The sequence below is a fragment of the Podarcis vaucheri genome (genome assembly GCF_965113315.1).
Source record: "Podarcis vaucheri genome assembly, chromosome: 2".
Lineage (NCBI taxonomy): Eukaryota > Metazoa > Chordata > Lepidosauria > Squamata > Lacertidae > Podarcis > Podarcis vaucheri.
Genome location: NC_138760.1, coordinates 63,951,854 through 63,970,202, shown reverse-complemented (window position 1 = coordinate 63,970,202; position 18,349 = coordinate 63,951,854). Strand labels below are relative to the sequence as shown.

At 42.4% G+C, this 18,349-nt stretch overlaps 1 protein-coding gene across 1 annotated transcript in view; it reads right to left on the bottom strand.

Moving 5' to 3' along the window:
- The window catches only part of TGFBI (transforming growth factor beta induced), a 46,859-nt gene extending 28,729 nt beyond the window's left edge, over window positions 1-18,130 (bottom strand). The window contains exons 1-3 of the mRNA XM_082211607.1: window positions 17,938-18,130; window positions 14,521-14,619; window positions 900-964 (exon numbers count right to left, since the gene is read on the bottom strand). Coding sequence (XP_082067733.1) covers window positions 900-964; window positions 14,521-14,619; window positions 17,938-18,059 — 286 coding nt within the window. The 5' untranslated portion in view covers window positions 18,060-18,130. The remainder of the gene's footprint in view (window positions 1-899; window positions 965-14,520; window positions 14,620-17,937) is intronic.
- Between the last annotated feature and the right edge of the window lie 219 nt (window positions 18,131-18,349).

Genomic DNA, 18,349 nt, shown 5'->3' with positions numbered 1-18,349 from the left:
GTATTTATTTGGCTGTTTTTAATGTTTTATATTGTATGGATATTATGTACTGACGTATATTGTGCATTATGTTTTATGTTGTAAATGAAGGGAGGTATATAATTTTCAAAAAAAAATTAATAGTGGTCAACCAGCTGCTTCTTGCAAGCCCATAAGCAGGGACAGAATGCAACACCCCGCCCCTCTTGCTTTCCCCAAGTAGCTCATGTTCAGAGGCACGATACCCTTGATTTCAGGTAGTCATCATCCCACCCTACATTCCAGATAGCCATCATGAGTAATAGTCACTAATAAATGGGGAATAATGGATCTTGGAACTCTAGGGGGGAGGGAAAGAAATATGTGCAGAATTGCCAAGACTGCTTGTCTATGGAAGGAATAGGTTGGATGCAGACATCAACAGCAACCCCAATGGTGACAGGAATGACGGGGACAAGGAAGGTTTGGGTTGAATATTAGGAACTCGCCTGCACCATGCTCATTTTAAGATGTTGACAAGATATAATTTGGGCCCAGAAGAGTAGTAGCTCACCACATATTCATTAATCAGTGAACTACATCTAGGGTGATATCCAATATTAGTTGACCCATTTATATCAACAGTCCTAAGTAACTTAAGTGCCTTAATTTCAATGGGTCTCGTCTGCATATGACTAACACTGAATTTGCCTTGTTGGTTACTGACTGCATTCCGTACTCCCAAAATGTAATGAGTAAAGCAGCCTGGGGATTAAATGACCTGCTGCTACTCCCATCATAATTTCTGGAAACTATACTAGGCATCTCCTCCTCACTGAAAGCTACCTGTGAGGCTCACTGGCTGAATCAATGTATGCACTGACGCTCCCACACCATCCCAAATTTGCACAAGGTATTAGTTTGTACTTCAATTGATTTACCAGCTGGACAGCCTTTTTCCCCTGGAACTTCTTCATATCCTGGACAACATTCGTAGGTAATCATTCTGCAGTGAGAAAGAAATTCAGCATAGTCAAAGCAATGGCTAGCCGTCATGCCAATTTCAATTGGTTGCATGGCACAGAGCTCCAAAAGACCATACCACAGCATACTATAGATGGAAGATCACACTATCTGCATGAATGGTGAGCTGTTTGTCACAAGCATATCAGGTGATGAATCCGCCAATGAATATTTGCTGAAGCATTTAAGTTTTATGCTGTGTTTCATTCGCTCTGTTTTGATAGTTTCTTTGCCGATTTATGGGTGTGGTTGTTTGTAATTTAAAGTAAATCATGCTTAAATGATGCAGTGTGTGTGTGTGTGTGTGTGTGTGTGTGTGTGTGTAAAATTAGAAGTAGAAGGCTGAGTTGTAATCCTCCCTGACATGCTAGTTGTTCACATGAAGGCTATTTGGAGCATGGGGCGGCAATCAGACACACAACCTTAAGTAGCACAGTTTAATCAGGCAGTACTGTGACTTTTGTGACTTTTTAAATTGTAGCACAGGTACCCCCATTCTATGCATTTGACTACTGTTCATATATAGACTTTATATTGTGGTCCAAATGCTTGCCTGCAATTATAGGGATGGCTCATACAAGTCAAGTTTCCCAGCTGGAGATGTAATCATGCTCACACCTATCTGAACTGGAATTACCTTTCTACTTGCAATTCTCATCATGACAACACCCAAAATGGGGCACCACAATCACAGCAACAACCTATGAGGTATGCATGTATTTTCCATTCATACACCACTTCCTCACCATGAAAACAGGCAAACACAATCCTTCCCCCCCATAAAATTTTATTAAGGCTTTTCATAATATAATACAATTTTAAAAATCTAAACATAAACAGAAAGAGAAAAGAAAGTACAGAGTCATCACTTTAAGGTAGATCTTGATCCTTGTCTCACACAGAAAGAGGTGGACCTTCCCAGCTCTCATCTGGGAGTTTCCCATTCTTCCCCCAGTTTCCCACCCTGGAAGATTTTCACTTTCCTACCTCTCACACAGGGTCCTTTGCCAACCATCCATCACCTTCATGGGTGTATAAACACAGAAACTGAGACAATCTATATTCACATACACATAGGCTTCATTGCGGTCCAGAGACCCAAAATAAACAGTACAGCGATGGTATATATCAGCAGTTATTAAGCTGTAGGGGCAGCATTACTGGCCAACAGAGGAACTTTAGCCCTCCAAGAGAAATTTTGCTATGGCCAGTGTAATAGTATCAGTCTTATTCTCATGGATAAGTGCATTGCAGTAGTCCAAGAGGGAGATAACCTTATGGCAGGGACATCTCTGGACTACAACTCCTATCATCCCTGACTAGGTCATGCTGACTGCTGCTGATGGGGATTGTAGTTTAACAATATATGGAGGGCCACAGGTGCCTCACCTCTGCCTTGGAGCTTCCAGCAATCCACTACTACTTCTTAAATCTTAAAAGTATTAAGCTGCAGTTCTATACTTATATAGCTGTGACTATGTTCTACTGAACTCAGTGTTGCTTACTTCTAAGAATCAATGTATGGGGTTGTGGATTTCAATTATTTTGTTTAGCTGTGGTGTACAGAGCCTCTTGAAGAACAAGCAGAGTGTTTGGTAAGAGTCTTTTGTGTCCACTTTAAAAGGAATGAAGTTGGAAGTGCTGTGTTTTGTTAGCCGATTAAGATATTTTGGGAACCACTGGCCTTGTACACCACATTTAATCATTGTTTGGATAACATTGTAATTCCATTATGTTTATTATCTTAATGAAGCAACCTAGTGTTTTCTCTCATGGGCCCACCAGTTCTGGAATAATACTTCTCTCCTTAAGACACACTTTTTGCTTTCTTGGATCAAATTAGAGCTCTCAGCCTTAAACATTAGGAATTAATTATTCCCTTGATGTAGATGGCCTCATTTATCCTCCGTACTTATTTGGATGGGCACAGGGGACACATCAATTATGTTGTGAGCAGAAAGATAAGTAAAGCAGCAAATGCTCTTCTACGATATAAACCAAGCAGCTAAGCCAATTAGTTGTGTTCAGAGGCTTTAGAGAAAAAACAGAAGCTGGTCAATTGCACACACTAATGAACTGTCTGATAGATTTAATAGCTCTTGGCTTGCTCTTTCTCTGCTCTTGAATGCTATTAAATGAAGTCACCATAGTAGACCACACTTTAATTAAGCTACAATTTATGTACCAACCTTTTTTTCCACTTTACAAAAAATGCTTCCTACATTAATGCACTTTTTTTTAAAAGGCAGCAACAGACCATGCTTTAATATTCATAAGGAAAGCAGGTTCATGATTTCCCCAGGGTTGTATTATTTTTAGCTTTACAACATTTAGAAGAGACTGGACAATTTAATTCCAGTGACAAAAATGCAAAGAATAATAGTGTGTTGACTGCTGACCTCAGTTGTAAAATTGGTTGAAAGGAAGTATACCCAAGAAAACACACACACACCCCTCTCTCTATATATATATATATTCTGGGGATGAAGGTCAAGGGTAAAACTATTTCATATGTCATAAAAATGAACAGGGGAAACTATTGAATTAAACAAAGTTCTTCAAGGTAATTAAGATTTAGCATGTAGCAAATACCTGTACATGAGTTATAGAAGCAAATAAATTATGTGTCATAGTTTCCAAGCAAAATTACACCAAAAAATCCAGACTGATTGTCTAGACATTATATATTCCATGTGGGAAACGGCTAAATTGCTTTCTTTGACTTCTAGAGATCTCAACACCCCACTGGTACAACTTTTCAATCTCATCTACCCTATTTTCTCTTTAGGAAAAAAAAACCACATACACATACTTTGTATTCCTTAATTGTTCTTTTTGGACACAAAAGAGCCAATTGTATATTCTCTCAAAGTCTAGACAGCAATTTGGTTCAAAACTGGAATAAACACAAAGGAATGATTAAAGGCAAGTCCACCCAAAGTTTAACCTAAAGAATTCTCGAGAACTGACGTCGTTTCCCAAAGGCTTATTTATAGAGAGATGGGAGGTTAATGAAGTGCGGCTAATAGGCCAGGAACCTAATGTACACAAAACTCAGGAGGGCAGTCTGAACGTGGATGGATCTGCTTGGGAAGACCCTGCAGAGGGTAGGGGAAGCGGTGGAAGTGACCTCAGCTTCAAAGCAACTGGCAAGAGGCCTGAAAGAACTAAGAGCAACAATTTATAAGCCACTACAGTTATGTCACATATCTTTTGAATCTGGTACGTAAAGTTAAGGTGTACATATTTGTTTGAGTAATGCTGTGTCTGTGAATGTGTGCTCCATATCCCGATCCACCTCTGTGTTGGCAAGCAGCTTATCATCATGCTATGAGAGAAGGTCCAGATGGTAGTGAGTTTGGGGTGGTCTGGGTACACTGGTGGGAGTGCCTGCAGCACCCCAACCTTGCTGACACCCTGCTCCACCACAATATGCCGTAAACAGACGCCTGTGTTGCAATGTAGACAAGCTGGAAAAAATAACACAACACAATGGCCAATAACAATAGCACTAAACACTATTTATAGACTAATACAAATGAACAGAAATGGCAACCAAAGTCTTTAAATCTTCACCAGTCGGGGTAGAATCATACAAAAGTTTGATATATATATATATAATCTGTCACCAAATATTGCCGGAACAGAGTTTCTGGATAACCAATCTGTTTCATTCAATGCTTCATCGGCCAATCTTGATCAATTCTTCATCAGCCAGACTTGTAAGAATTAATAATTTCTGTTCCGGCGATATTTGGTGACAGATTATATATATCTCAAACTTTTGTATGATTCTACCGCAACTGGTGAAGAAGATTTAGAGACTTTGGTTGTAATTTCTGTTCAGTTGCATTAGTCTATAAATAGTGTTTAGTGCCATTGTTACTGGCCATCGTGTTGTGTTATTTTGTTCAACCACTGCAATATTCAGCAGTGATACTGCTGCCAAGAGTTCTGGGGATGCCTCTCCCCCCAGTTGCTCCTGGCTGACAAGCATTTCATTGTTGATTTAATGCAGGAGACTTCCTTTTGGTTTGATCCTGTAGCCTGTCCCACCTCATTCCCTCTCTCTGCAGCTGCTCACACCCCTTCACTTCTTGCTGCTTCCAGCCCATCTCTTAAAGGAGCTTCTCCCTGACCCAATGGTCAAGCCAGTGTGTGCAGCAAAATATGCGGTACTTCCAGCCTCCAAACCCTTATCTGCAAACAGAGCAGCCTGTGACCATACAGATGTTGGTTATGTCTGCTGCAGCACATCATCACAGCCAAGGCAAGCACTTAGATCAGCTGTTCAGACATTCCCAGTTCAAGTTGTGGTGAGTTTGGGCTCCAATCAGCTATTCTTGTAGATTATATTGTGCTCTCAGCTCAGCCCAACTCTGTGCTGCATTGAGTTCCCTGGGTCATAGCAAGGTTGCTTTTGAGTAATAGCTTGATGGTTTCCAGACCACTAGGGTCAGAATCTTATCTCCTCTGACTCCCTTCCCTCCTTCCTTGGCTTTAGCTCCTGCCTCCTTTCTCAGCCTGATATGCTGGTTACTGAGCACTGACCTTCTGGTTTCCGGGTTACTCCTGGCTCCCAGAAATACGTACCATTAAATAAAATATTAACAGAAACAAAGCAATATTTTTGATCTTCTCTACTCCCTATTTATTTTGAATTGGTCAGCCTGCCTCTCTCAGTCATAGGCTAAGCAACAGTAACACTCCCCCCAATTTATCATAAAATCAATCACCTTTTGCAGGTTTTGCAGTGCATAACTATAGTTGGAGCACGCTCAACATAACCAATCACAATAACAATCATATTTGGCCACTCATCACTCTTCCAAAGCCCATACACATCAGAAGTAAGTAAATAATCTCAAATGAACACTTCAAATAATACAAGAATACAAATTGTCTCCCATGATTGGACACACAATTGTTCTGTGTGTACACAAGGCAAAATGCATGTAAGGGTGATAATTACCCGTAATTACTCCACACTATTTGCCTCTTTTCTTCACATTCTTTCTATAAAAACATTGTTATGTTTTATTTACCCAATTGTTCTGGGATATTCTAAACAGATTTTGCTCTCTTCTGCTTCCATACAAACCAACAGAGGCTAGAAAAGTTAGGTTTTTCTTTCTTAAGGTTACAGAAACATCATTTTTTCCCAGCAATTAAATGAAATGAAAGCACCAAATTCAGTTCCTAGAGGACCACTGGACCCAGTGTTCAGAATCAACAAGCTGCACAAATCACTAGTATATTCTGTGAACAGTGGTGCATTTATATATGCTTATGATGTCTGATTAGCAATGAGTGATAATTTGAATGTTTGGCTCCACTGAGATATAACTACGTCAACAACTCCCCTATCAGTACCTGCTTACACCATGAGTGTCTATATACTCAAATGGCTTCTAACCCCACATTTCCTGCCTTATTTGGTGGGTGGTTTTAAGGGAAATCTTTTTCCATTAGTAAATCAGACATTGACTTCAAAATGTGTGGAAAATCCTTGCTTTTATTGGCCATTGCTTCCCCTCCCAGTTATTCTTAGCATCTCAGAGTTAATTTAAAGTGAAATTTTGAAGTAATAAAAATAAGCTTAAACATATTGGCCTGGTCAAGATCCATGAGTAATAATAGTTTGCTGTAACAAAATCCACATATTTTGATTTCAAAAACAGTATCATCACCACCCACCCCAAGGCTGGAAAAATGCTTTCATGTGGCTAAAAATTCAATAAATTCAAAAGCTATAAATTCAAAAGTAACAGAAGAACAGCAATGAAGCACATTGTTTGTTTGCTTGTTTATTTATTTATTTGTTTGTTTGTTTAAAAAAGGATCTAATATCATGAAACTCCAAGGGCTGGTTCCCACACAAACAAGCAACCATTGTGTTCTTCATGCAACCACATACCTGAATACGTGATCACATAAAGAAGCTTTGCTGATGACGATAAGTGCTTTGCATAGAGACAGCAGCTACAATGTCTGTGGCTGCAGCAGCAGCTGCAGGGCTAGTTCATTAGTTGCCTTGCAAGCTCACAGGGCTCCCACTGGGCTGGGATGTGAACAATGGAGCCACATCCGCAAGGATGTAAATAATGGCAGCCACTCTTGCACTCCTCCAATGGAGGCATGGCAGTCCACACAAGAACCTGCCTGGTCTGTGAGCACAGTGGTGGCCCCATGAGCTTCAGGAAACAGCAGCAGTATAAGGATGCCTAAAGCAGAAATAAAATTATGCAGATTATTTTTTGTACATGTTCAAGAACCAAAGTGCATGACTGTAGAAGGGGAGGGAACCAGTGGTGCTTGTCTGAAGTAGCCCTAATGACAGAAGGGACAAACCACCCACTTCTAGTTTTATGAAATCTCATTTCTAATTATCAAGTGGCAAAGCTACTCTTGTTTACATTTTTGTGGGACAGGCTGTCAAATAATTCCAGGTTGGCTATGGAACGGGCAAAACAAAACATAAAGCACATATAAATCTATCAGCGGGGGCGGGGGGGGATCTTCCTTTTCCCTGCAGTATCCAACTCTGGAAAGTTACATAATTAACCAAACAGAGCTCTGCTTTCACTGTACAGTTAATAAAACACTATGATGTCACATAAGCTGCCTCTGCTCTAAGGCCAATTTATCCAGAACTTATCCAAACATAGGCTGACAATTATACAAACCAACTTCTGTATCAGATCTACTTCCAACATAAGAGCACATTCAAAACACTGGATATCCAAAAGAATGTCCTGCGCCTTATGAAGCTACATAACTACATATTTCAAAGTAGCTGATTTTGGGGATGGCCAAGGATTTTTTTATTTTATGGCCCACATTTTTAAGCAAGCCCTTCTGATTTGTACTTCCCAGTTTAATATATAGATCAAAACACAGTTATACTCTAGCTTTGCAGTTCTTCAAATGTTATGGAAAAAAAGTACCACTCACACTCTGTAACCAATAAAGTTGTGGCCTTTTTCACCCATTAACCTAAAATACTGTTTCATGTTTCTTTATTCCATTTCCCAGGAGGGTTTGGGACCTTGCCACACAACGCATACAACTATGCATACATTTTAGAATATTATTCTAAGGGTAGTGGAACTACGAAGAAAGCCGCCTCTGCAGAACGTTAACATCCAAGAAGGCTGGTAGGAATGGAGACAGTTATAATGCTTTGGTGACCATCATGAATATCATCAAATGGGCTGGGAGGGTAGGAGAATTCACGCAAGTGAGATGTGGGGTGGGCTTTTAGATGTGCACAAGAATAATGAAACCAGTGGCGTTGACCAGAGAAAGAAAGATGATGGTTGAGCATCAAACAGCTTTGCAGGAAACCTGTAGGAACAGTAATTAAACATATTTGGTTGCTCACCTTGATGGACAAGGCATGATTCGGGGAGCTTTATATGTAGCAGATGTGAAAGCTGGAGGGTAAATACTTTGAGGCCGGCAAGCAAGTGGCTGGAGGCCAATGTCCAGCAGGGTAGAAAGATAAAATGGTACCTCCCTCAATGATAAGTTCCCCACACTGAATAAATGCAGAAGACATGGGAAAAATGTACCAATCAGACAAGGGCATGAGACTGGCTCTTTGGGACACTTCATCAGGGCCATGAAGTTTTTGTTGTGTGAATGTCTCAGCTGCAACCGTCCACAGTTCCAACCAACAGCCCTAGTGCCACGTGGTGCCATTGCTTGGTGTGGGGTGGAGCCCCACAGCACCTGGTGACAGGAGTGAGAATTGTCGGTGTGCTACCTCACACACAGCATGTCATAATGTGCCACTTGTTTTATTATTTTGGCAGCTCTTCCAGATAGGCTTAACCAAAGTGGCTTTGTGGCTGAGCAGGGATCTGAACCCATATTCTATACCTCTGACTTAATATTCTCTGGGCTGGCAGATGTTCCCACCCTCACGTGTGAAGGAGAAAACACCTCTCATCAGCAACTCTTCTTTGCAGGCATTTTAAATGCCTTCCAAATTAATATTCTGCAATAGGACATCCAGAGGGAAACACAGAGAGGGCAACCCTGTTGAGGCAAATGTTTCTAATTACATTAGCTGTGTCTGTGCCAGTGATTCATAACCGCTAGACTCTGTTGAGACTCCACAGTAGACAAGTGTTGAAATGAGCTTCTTGTCTGAAAATAGAAGGGGAGGGTGGAATACAGATTTTTTTAAAACAACAACAACAACAGACAGAACTCTTTATAGAGTTGAACCAAATATTCAGGAAGGGCTGTAACTAAGCAGTAGAGCATCTGCTTTACATACAGAAGGCCCCAAGGTTCAGTTTCTGTCAAGCCCTGGTAGGGCTGGCAATGTCCCCAGTCTAAAACCCTGGCAAGCCTCTGCCAATCAGTGTCAGCAATACTGACCTAGTTGGACTATTTGTCTGACATGGCATAGGGCAGCTTCCTATATAATGTTGAACTACGTCTTATTCCACATATCCTTGACTTGATGGCCCAAATAATTGAGACTGAGATACAGGGGCTTGTTTGCTTTTAAAGTACATCTGAGAACATCAGCAAGCTGCAGGTGCACTATATACCTCTCAACATGCTACTGTCAATGTCCCAAGAGCATCTCTTCCCATATGTGCCCTGATATAGGAGAGGGCCCCTACGCTAGGGAGATCAGCTTGGCAGGGACCTAGGAAGAAGGTCTTTTCTGCCATGTACTTTTGTTGTTGGGGTTGTATTATTTGTTTTGTTGGGGTCAGGGTGGGTTATTCTTTCTACCCAAGTGCAAAATATGTAAACAGCATGTCAGTACAGATGAGTGAGTACAAGAATGTACAAATCATCACAATCCTTAAAAATAGACAGAAACAGAAGCCTAGTCATTTCTCAGTTGCTCCTTCCATATAAAGGCAGTTGCCTTTATATATGTGTATGCTTCACAGCACATGCATTTTATGAACATGTATCTGTACCAAAGAACACAGCTAAAGCACGAAAGGCTGCCCTGAGAAATTTACCCAAGCCTGCTGGCACGTTGAAGGTGCTTTAAGACATTCCTGTTCAGGCATGCTCTAATGCGGTCTGAATCCTGTGGGTCTATATGGATATGGATAAATGCAGGAAGCCTCTTTATATGGGGTGTGCAACCTAATTTGGTCCTGATGAGTGCAGGACTAGCATGCCTTGTAGCATATCAGTATTGTGGAGAATGGAAATGCTCAACTGATCCCCCAAATTACAGCCAGCTCAATGTCCCCGAAAATGGTTTGCTCGTATCGTGGCACTCTCCTCTAAATATACTAATTCATCAAAGCTTGGACAAGTCCGTGCTAGACAGACAATTACTGCTATGATTCTAGTATCAACATTTTTGCTGAATGATCATAAAATTCCCTTTTAGCCCAATGGCTCATCACAAATGCGTTTGGCAAATCCGTGCTGAAGGAAAATATGTACATGATGAGAGACACACCCTCCAGCTGCACAGTATGGACAGCCACATTCTTCTCGGATCAAAGAGTAATTGCATTATGGATTTGAATGGAAGCAAAGGGCTCATGTCAGAGCCATCTTTTTTTACTCCTCTTCTCCCATCAACAAAGAAGCGCAGTATAGAATCTCCAGTTTATTCTGCTGGAGAACAATTAAGTTCTCTATTTTTTTTCACACACACACGCGGTAGCTGATATTAAAGTTCTGTTTACATGATTATTTGCATGCTATTCGGTATATCATATATATAATGGGTATATCATATATAGCCATTAGATTAGCGCCCCCCTCCCACCTCGCTCTTACTGTAAATGGACATATGATCCCATCCGCGATCTGGCTTAATAGAGGAAGCGAGAAACCACAAACTGTGCTGACTAAAGGACCAGGGATACACCAAAAATGCAAGATAGACTGATGGTGTGGGGAACTTGGGGAAGGGCAAAGCTTGAGGGAGAAAGGAAAACATACACTCTGCACAAAAACAGATTTATTTTGTCGTGTTTCTACCTGTTGCATTCCATAACCCTTTTTTATTAATAGTTTCAGGGCTACTTCCTAAGGCTTACTTAGTAAGAGAGTTCATGTTTTGAAGGCCATCTGCAAGAAACAGTACTGAAATCCTATCAAGCATAACATTATGCCTTTTGAATTTCCAACTCAACAGTCAACAAAGGAAAGTTCAGAGAGGGACTTCTTAATCAAGTTCCCAAACTCACTCCAATTTCTGATTTGTTTATACATGTGAGAAGCAAAACAGTCCCTGGCAAGATAAGGGATGGCTGACTCACATGTTCATCATTATGGGATCAGTGGTCATGTAAACAGTAATATGGCTGCTATCTTGGGTTGATGGGAGTTCCCAGATGCATAAGAAATAGTGGCCTATGAAAAGCATTGCCAGGTCACGTCCCTGAGTTCTTGCATGTGTCTCAATACAGTGGGAGATGGAACCATTGCAGGTCGCTCCATCCAGCACGTTGCCCAACCTCCTTTGCCATCTGCTGTTGCACCAACCTAGAGTCATGATTATTGCAAGACATGGATAATAGGACGGTACGGAGAACAGGAGGGGGAGCTGTTATGTATCACCCCAAAATTTTAAAAAGTACAAACATATTCCAACTTTCCTTTTGTAAGCAGTATAGTTCTATTTGAGCACCATAAGAATCTGGTTCCTTGTGCTGCTTGACAATCCCGTCAAGAAATCATTTCCTGCAGCCTAAACCCAACAAGAAGTTAGGTCTGCTTAAGTCCACTGAAACTGAAGAGCTTATGCATGCCTAATGCTATGCTAGATCTAGCACTGTATCTATTCCCATACTGCTTGACTGTTCTTCTATTCCTCAGTCCAGCTCTAGGTTGGTGGCTGGCCTGCTTGTAATTGCTCTACATTTTTAATTCTAATGTCATTGGTTGAAAGTATAGCCTTTCCACTTCCGTTCACAGAGAATTTTTTCTTCTTGCTTACTCTAGTTACTGGATTCTGCTCTCCACAGTGGTTGGCTGAATTGCATATTTAATATCCACAAAGGTTGGCTGGATTGCAAGCTAAATATCCACACCAGCAATGAACTTTGGGACTGGCCCAACCACATGACAGAGTGAGGTAAGCACCTCACGTAGAAGATTTGAAGGTTTCATGGAAGGACAGCAAATGGATAGTTTATTTAATTTATTGTTATTGTATTTTTACTGCCAGGGAAGGAGAGAGGGGCTTGTGAGGTTTCCTGTATCAACATAATTTGATTTCAAAATAATTTTACCAGACTTGGGTACTGTGCACCTTGACTGATGGAGGGAGCAGCCATATTTTCTGCTCCATTTTAGGCTGGCCCTGTTTCCAACTATGCAGAAATAGCAAGCACACTGTTATGGCAACGTTCAAATTGGTCCTAAGTCTCCATTGGGGTAAAAATCCTAGTTTTAAAAAAGTGGGTGGGGTGGGGTGGGGTGAGGGATAGAGTTTTCAACCTTTCCCTGAGAAATACTCTGTGCCTTTAATTTTAGCTAAAGACTCTTTTCACTATATGATACTGAGTTTTTAAAATGCTGCGAGACAATGTCATTTTAAAGGAGATACTTGGTCACATAACTTTCATTGACCCACTTCTGTTTCCCTGGAAAATTGTTGCTGTAATTCCTGCATTTGTCTAAGCATATCTAGAAAATTACACTTACTGTTACTGCTGACAAATGTAACAGTCATTCAAGTGAATTTAGCTGTCTGGAGTCTTCCATGAACTTTAAAAAGACTGTTTCATTCCGCCCTCCGCCCACCCTCCCCAAATTTCATTTTTTCCTGGAGCTTGTGTGACCCCGTGGAGGTTACACCTTTCCTGGAAGACTAGCAGGCTTCAACTCATGCCTGGCAGCCAGCCAGCACTGCACACATTCATAATTAGGTGCAGACTGCCCCTTCCAAGAGGACGTGTTGAGGCCACTTTCCTAGGGTGCTTTATGCAAGGTCTATTGAATGCTAACATCTGCAGGGATAGGCATCGGACTGATTTGAAAGTCTTCCTCGAACGACTGAAGGGGCTGCAAACAAAGGCCGGTTGGTTTTGCATACGCTTGATCTACACAAACCCATGTAATTATGTCAAAACAGGCTTGCAATGTCTTTCATACATAACAGTGTGAATCATTTTCTCTACAAGGAAATGATCTCCCCAGAAAGCACCTCTCAGTTTACCATCAATAAATTCAAAAGAAGAGAAGAGACCACTGTGCTATGCAGTAAAAGGAATAATCCCAGGAAAAGGGATTATCATGGTAAATCTTGTGTCTGATTTACATGGAGGTGCTATGAATTACTAGGAAACTCAAGTTTAGTTAAGAGCAAATAGACTGGGTCACCCAGTAATCTATCCAGTCCACTAACTTGCCTCTGACAACAACCACATCCATTCCCCATTCTCACTAGCTCTTTCCAGACTCAAGGGGCTCCAGGAATTCAAAATGCTACATAAAAATGGATGCCTTGCACATCCAGTAGTGCTTTGTGTGCCCACACTGAGAAAGGCTTCTCATATGTGGCTGCATGTTTTCCCCAGAAAATATTTTTATGTCAACAGAACATTATTGAGACAACATTATCTAAGGACTGTCTATTTTAGGAGATGAATGACCAGGCGTACAAATTGATTTGCAAATTTGGAGTTCTGTTCTTCTGCCAGAAGGAGTCACATAATCACCATCTTTCAGGGAGATGCAGGTCAGAGCAGCAATTTAAAGACACAAAGCAGGTTTTAAGAAGGTCCCTAAAACTTGCAAAGCAATGATTTAGGGGCACCAGAGGCAGTACCAGTTGCTGGAAACCACAGGAAGATAAGAGTGTTGTTGTGCTCAAGTCCTGCTTTTGGATTTCTCAGAGGCATCTAGTTGTCTGCTGTGAGAACAAGATGCTGGACTAGATGGGACACTGGCCTGATCCAGCAGTAGGGCTCTTCTGATGTTCTTATATAAGGGTGGATCAGAAGTGACACTGGAAGTAAACCAGTGTTAGGAAACTGACTTACTTGAAGCATGGCCACTCTAATCCAATACGGCATACATTGACAGGCATCAATTCCCTAGACAGGGGGCTTTCTCAGTCTTAGGGGCAGATAGTTGGAATTTGAACCTGGGACCTCCTGTATGCAAAGCATGTATTTTACTACTGAGCAATGACTGTTCCCAAGGGGAAAGGGAGAATTTAGGATATGTGCTGCCATTCGTGCAGTGCGATTGACTTCCTCCAATCTTGGTTTATTCTGCAAGCAGGATAGCAAACCAAAGTCAAAATCTGGTTTGTAGACCTGAGTTGGAAATGGCACACAATGGTTTGCTGCAGATTTCTGAGAAAGGAAACCCCAAAGTGTCTTGTGCTTCTCAGGGGCTTGATAGACCTCTTGCTTTTACAGCACGCCTGGTACTATGAAAACAGGGCAGCTGCGAAGCTGGCAAACTATGTTTGGCCTGGTGGTAACAAGAAACACAGGACACCTGCCACACAGCACCCCAAAACCAACCAAGATCCACCTGCTTCACAGCACTGTATTTTCTTCAAACCACTCAAGTACTTACGTTGATTTGCCGCAGATTTTCCTATGGTACCACATTTTGCAGTTTGGCAAATATTTCTGGTTTGTTCCCATGAGCTTCAGCACAGCACACACATTGGGACTACAGGGAAAGGAGAGAAAAATATATATATTGAGTTCCCTATACATACTCTGGCATTCAAAGACGTCTTGTAAATAATAAGTCCTAAAAGAAGCACTGTATTTATAAAGAAGGAATCATTACTCCCACAGTTTAAATTTCCATGATATCAGAATATAAATCATAAATGAAGCTGAAATGTGAAAGACCTTTCTCTTCACTAAGCCAGGTTAGATTTCCCCCACCTCCATTGCACCCTTCCTTTGAATGCATTCGGACTTTGTATATTTCCACTAGGGCAAGTGATCCCGAGTGAGTGTGTGAGCAAATGTGAGTTATAACTTAGGAAGAAATTTTCATCCAATTTAAATTAACCCTACTTCAGTTGTGATGAGGAAAAGGATATGGAGGACAGCTGATTGACAGGGGCTTGGAAGAGAGCCTGCCTGCTACCTTCCTGCATCAAAGTTCATCACTCATGGATAGAAGGACGCTCATGGGGAACAGTTTACACACAGAGACAGAGACAGACTGGGGGTGGAGAAGGCTTCTGTGTGGCTTGACACAAATGCACAAGTGTGAAGGTTCCCAGAGAGGAGATCTTGGCCACTGTAAACTCAAAGGCAAATCCTGGCAACAGCCCATGGTTTGTGGGGAATGCAACAAACCATAAACCTTGGCTCAGATAACACACCATGGCTTTACATCACATCAGCAGGACCAGAGGAGCAAAGCAGCTTTCTGTGGGATCCTGCACACTCACGCATTTGCACGAAGCTATGGTTTTGGCTTAGCATTGCTTGTGAATAAGCTGACATGATAACGATGAAAAACACTGAGTAATGAGAAAAGGGCCTTTCCTTTAAGTAACCACAGTGGGCAAACAATAGAAGGATGAGCTACTTGCATGAGGAGTGCTTTTCTTTCCCCTTCACCCTGTGATAGGAATCTCATAGTGACGCATGTAAGAAAGAAGGAAAGAGCAAAATTGAAACAATGATGTGGACTGAGCTGACTGCATTGGTATTTCATATTAAAAAGTCAGCATGCAAGTGACCAGTTCCACCCACCTGTTTGGGATATTCACACACAACACGATGGGACAACAACAAAGAGAAATGAATCTTATACTACCGAGTGAGTGAGTGAGTGAGTGTGTGGGTGACTGTGAGTGAGGAAAGGTGATGATAAAACAGTGGCTAATGCAGGATCTAACCAAGATACAGAATCTAGTCCCTGTGTTAACAATGATACAGTGCTGGAATAGGATGTGGGAAGACCATATTGAAATCTTCACTTAGCTACAATCTTACTTGTTGGCTTTGGGCAATCATCTCTCAGCCTAGCCTACACCACCAAGCTGTTAGGAGGATAATATGCTCCCCTAAACTCCTTGGAAGAAAGGCAGGAAACGAGCAATGTCAATTCCAAATACCTGATCTATGAAATAGAAGCAGCATTTCTGGCTATCAGAACTACTTGCCCTTGATAGTTGTGTATTTAATTTCATCCAGTTGTTTCCTTGTTTTTAAATTAATTTGTGGGTGGGTGTTGTTGTTGTTTTTAAAAAATGCTAGTGGGCATTACCATTGATGGGTTAATAAGTATTATGATCTATCTAAAGGTCCCCGAGAGAAGGAATCCCAGAGCCCATTCACAGCTAAGCATGTGCCTGCCTGTTGCTTCCCTTCTTGCACCAGAATTCTCTGAATTGAATGCCCCTAAAAGGACCACACTTGTGACTGTTTACACACCAGTGAAAAGAGAATCTAGAGAACTGCATGCTATAAACACTCGGATCCCTCTGACTTATCAGCTCCTATTGTAGTACTGCCTTTCTCAATCTGTCCCTCCAAACGTCTTGAACTTCAGCCTCCATCAGCCACAGCTAGCATAGCCAACCGTCATGGAGGATGGGATCTGTAGTGCAGCAAAAGCTATATAAATACTTAAAAAGGTAAAGGGACCCCTGACTCTTAGGTCCAGTCGTGGACGACTCTGGGATTGTGGCGCTCATTTCGCTTTACTGGCCGAGGGAGCCGGTGTACAGCTTCCGGGTCATGTGGCCAGCATGGCTAAGCCCCTTCTGGCTAACCAAAGCAGTGCACGGAAATGCCGTTTACCTTCACACCACAGCAGTACCTATTTATCTACTTTGACGTGCTTTCAAACTGCTAGGTATACGTGTTCATGCCATTTAGGACAGAAATATTAACCAGCTCTACTGTTAGTCAGAATGAGGTGACTACCTCAGGTAGTTGATTTTGAGTGTCATTTAATTTATTATTGCTTGCATTTTTACTGCTACGAAGGGGAAAGAGTCATTAGTGGGGTTTTCTGCCTCAGGTGCCAAACTAACATAGCTGGCCTGGACACTGAGCACCTTAATTTTAATTGTTGGGGGGGGAGAGAAGCAACCCCATTTATTGTTCTGCCTTATTTCACTTTATCTGTAGAACTGGCTTGGTGGGGGTAAGTTTGGAAAGGTGAGCACAAATCAACAATTTCACAAACACTTGGCTAACTGAACTTTTGTCCATTTAAATGTAAGGCAAATGTTGGCAAGAACTGGATTGACTTTCAGTCATCTGAACACAATATTGGATGCATTCCTTAAAGAGAGAGAGTCAGAGGTGCAGCCAGTCTATAAAAGGTGGGTGTAGGGTTAGTGCCAGTATACTGTGCCTCAAGGGTAGCCAACCTTCAATTCATACAGCACTCTTCTCCATGCATGAAGAGTTCTATGTAACTTGAAAACAGACTACCTGAACAATCCATTGCAATAAATGCAAAACCAAAAAGATACAATCTTGCCTCCTATTTTTTCAGACCTACCTAATGGAGAATAAATAACTGGAGAAAGAGCCTCACTCTTTTGGGAAGGACAGCTCATCTCCACAAGCCATTTGATCCCCATTGACCATAATCCAAGTGGATCCCCCAGCTTTTTAAAACTTGCTTTTTAATCCATGGATTGGGATTTTCTCTTCGTTTTCTAAATGCTTGCCCCTCCGACCATCCCTTAAACGAATTACACCGGAACAGGAGACGCGTTTTTGGACCAAGAGCCATTTCTGTGGAACCCAAAATCTAAACAGAGATCTTAAAAATTAATCTAAACTCGAGAGGCAGCAGGGCGGCAGCGAAACACCTTCGGCCCATCATTTGGCCGCTGCTTCGCGTTCCCCAAACCTTCGCACATCCGTTCTGAGGCGAACGTGTGGAAACCGTCTCCCGCCAGGCACACGCGCGTCGCCGCCAGCGTGCCAGAGGCACCGGGTCGGGTGGATCACCAGATCGCTCCCTCCCCCCCCCCCCAATTTAAGCTCAGAGACTTACCCTTGATGCCTGCCCCGGAGCCGGCTGTGATGCAAGATCTGCTGGTAAGGGGTCCGAGTGGCAGCCGAAGAGACGCTGACCCACAGAGCCAGGGCCAAAGGCAGCAGCAGTCCCGAGCGCATCGTGACGGAGGGGGAAGACCCGATGCGGCGCGAGGAGACGAGCGGCGGGACGGCGGAGTGAGCCGCTCCCCCTGTTGCGCGGCGGAGTTAAATAAGGGCGTGCGGAGCGAGGGGGCGGAGACAGGCCCCTCCGGCGGGACGGAGCTCTGGGGTGGGGCGGCGGAAAGGCCGGGAGGCGGGTGGGGTCACCTGAAGCTGCCCTCGCGGCTCTCTCCGCCCGCCCCTCCAGCCTTCCTTCAAACTCCAGAGCAAGTTTTCCGCTCGGCCTGCCGGGGTCTGGTAGAAATCGC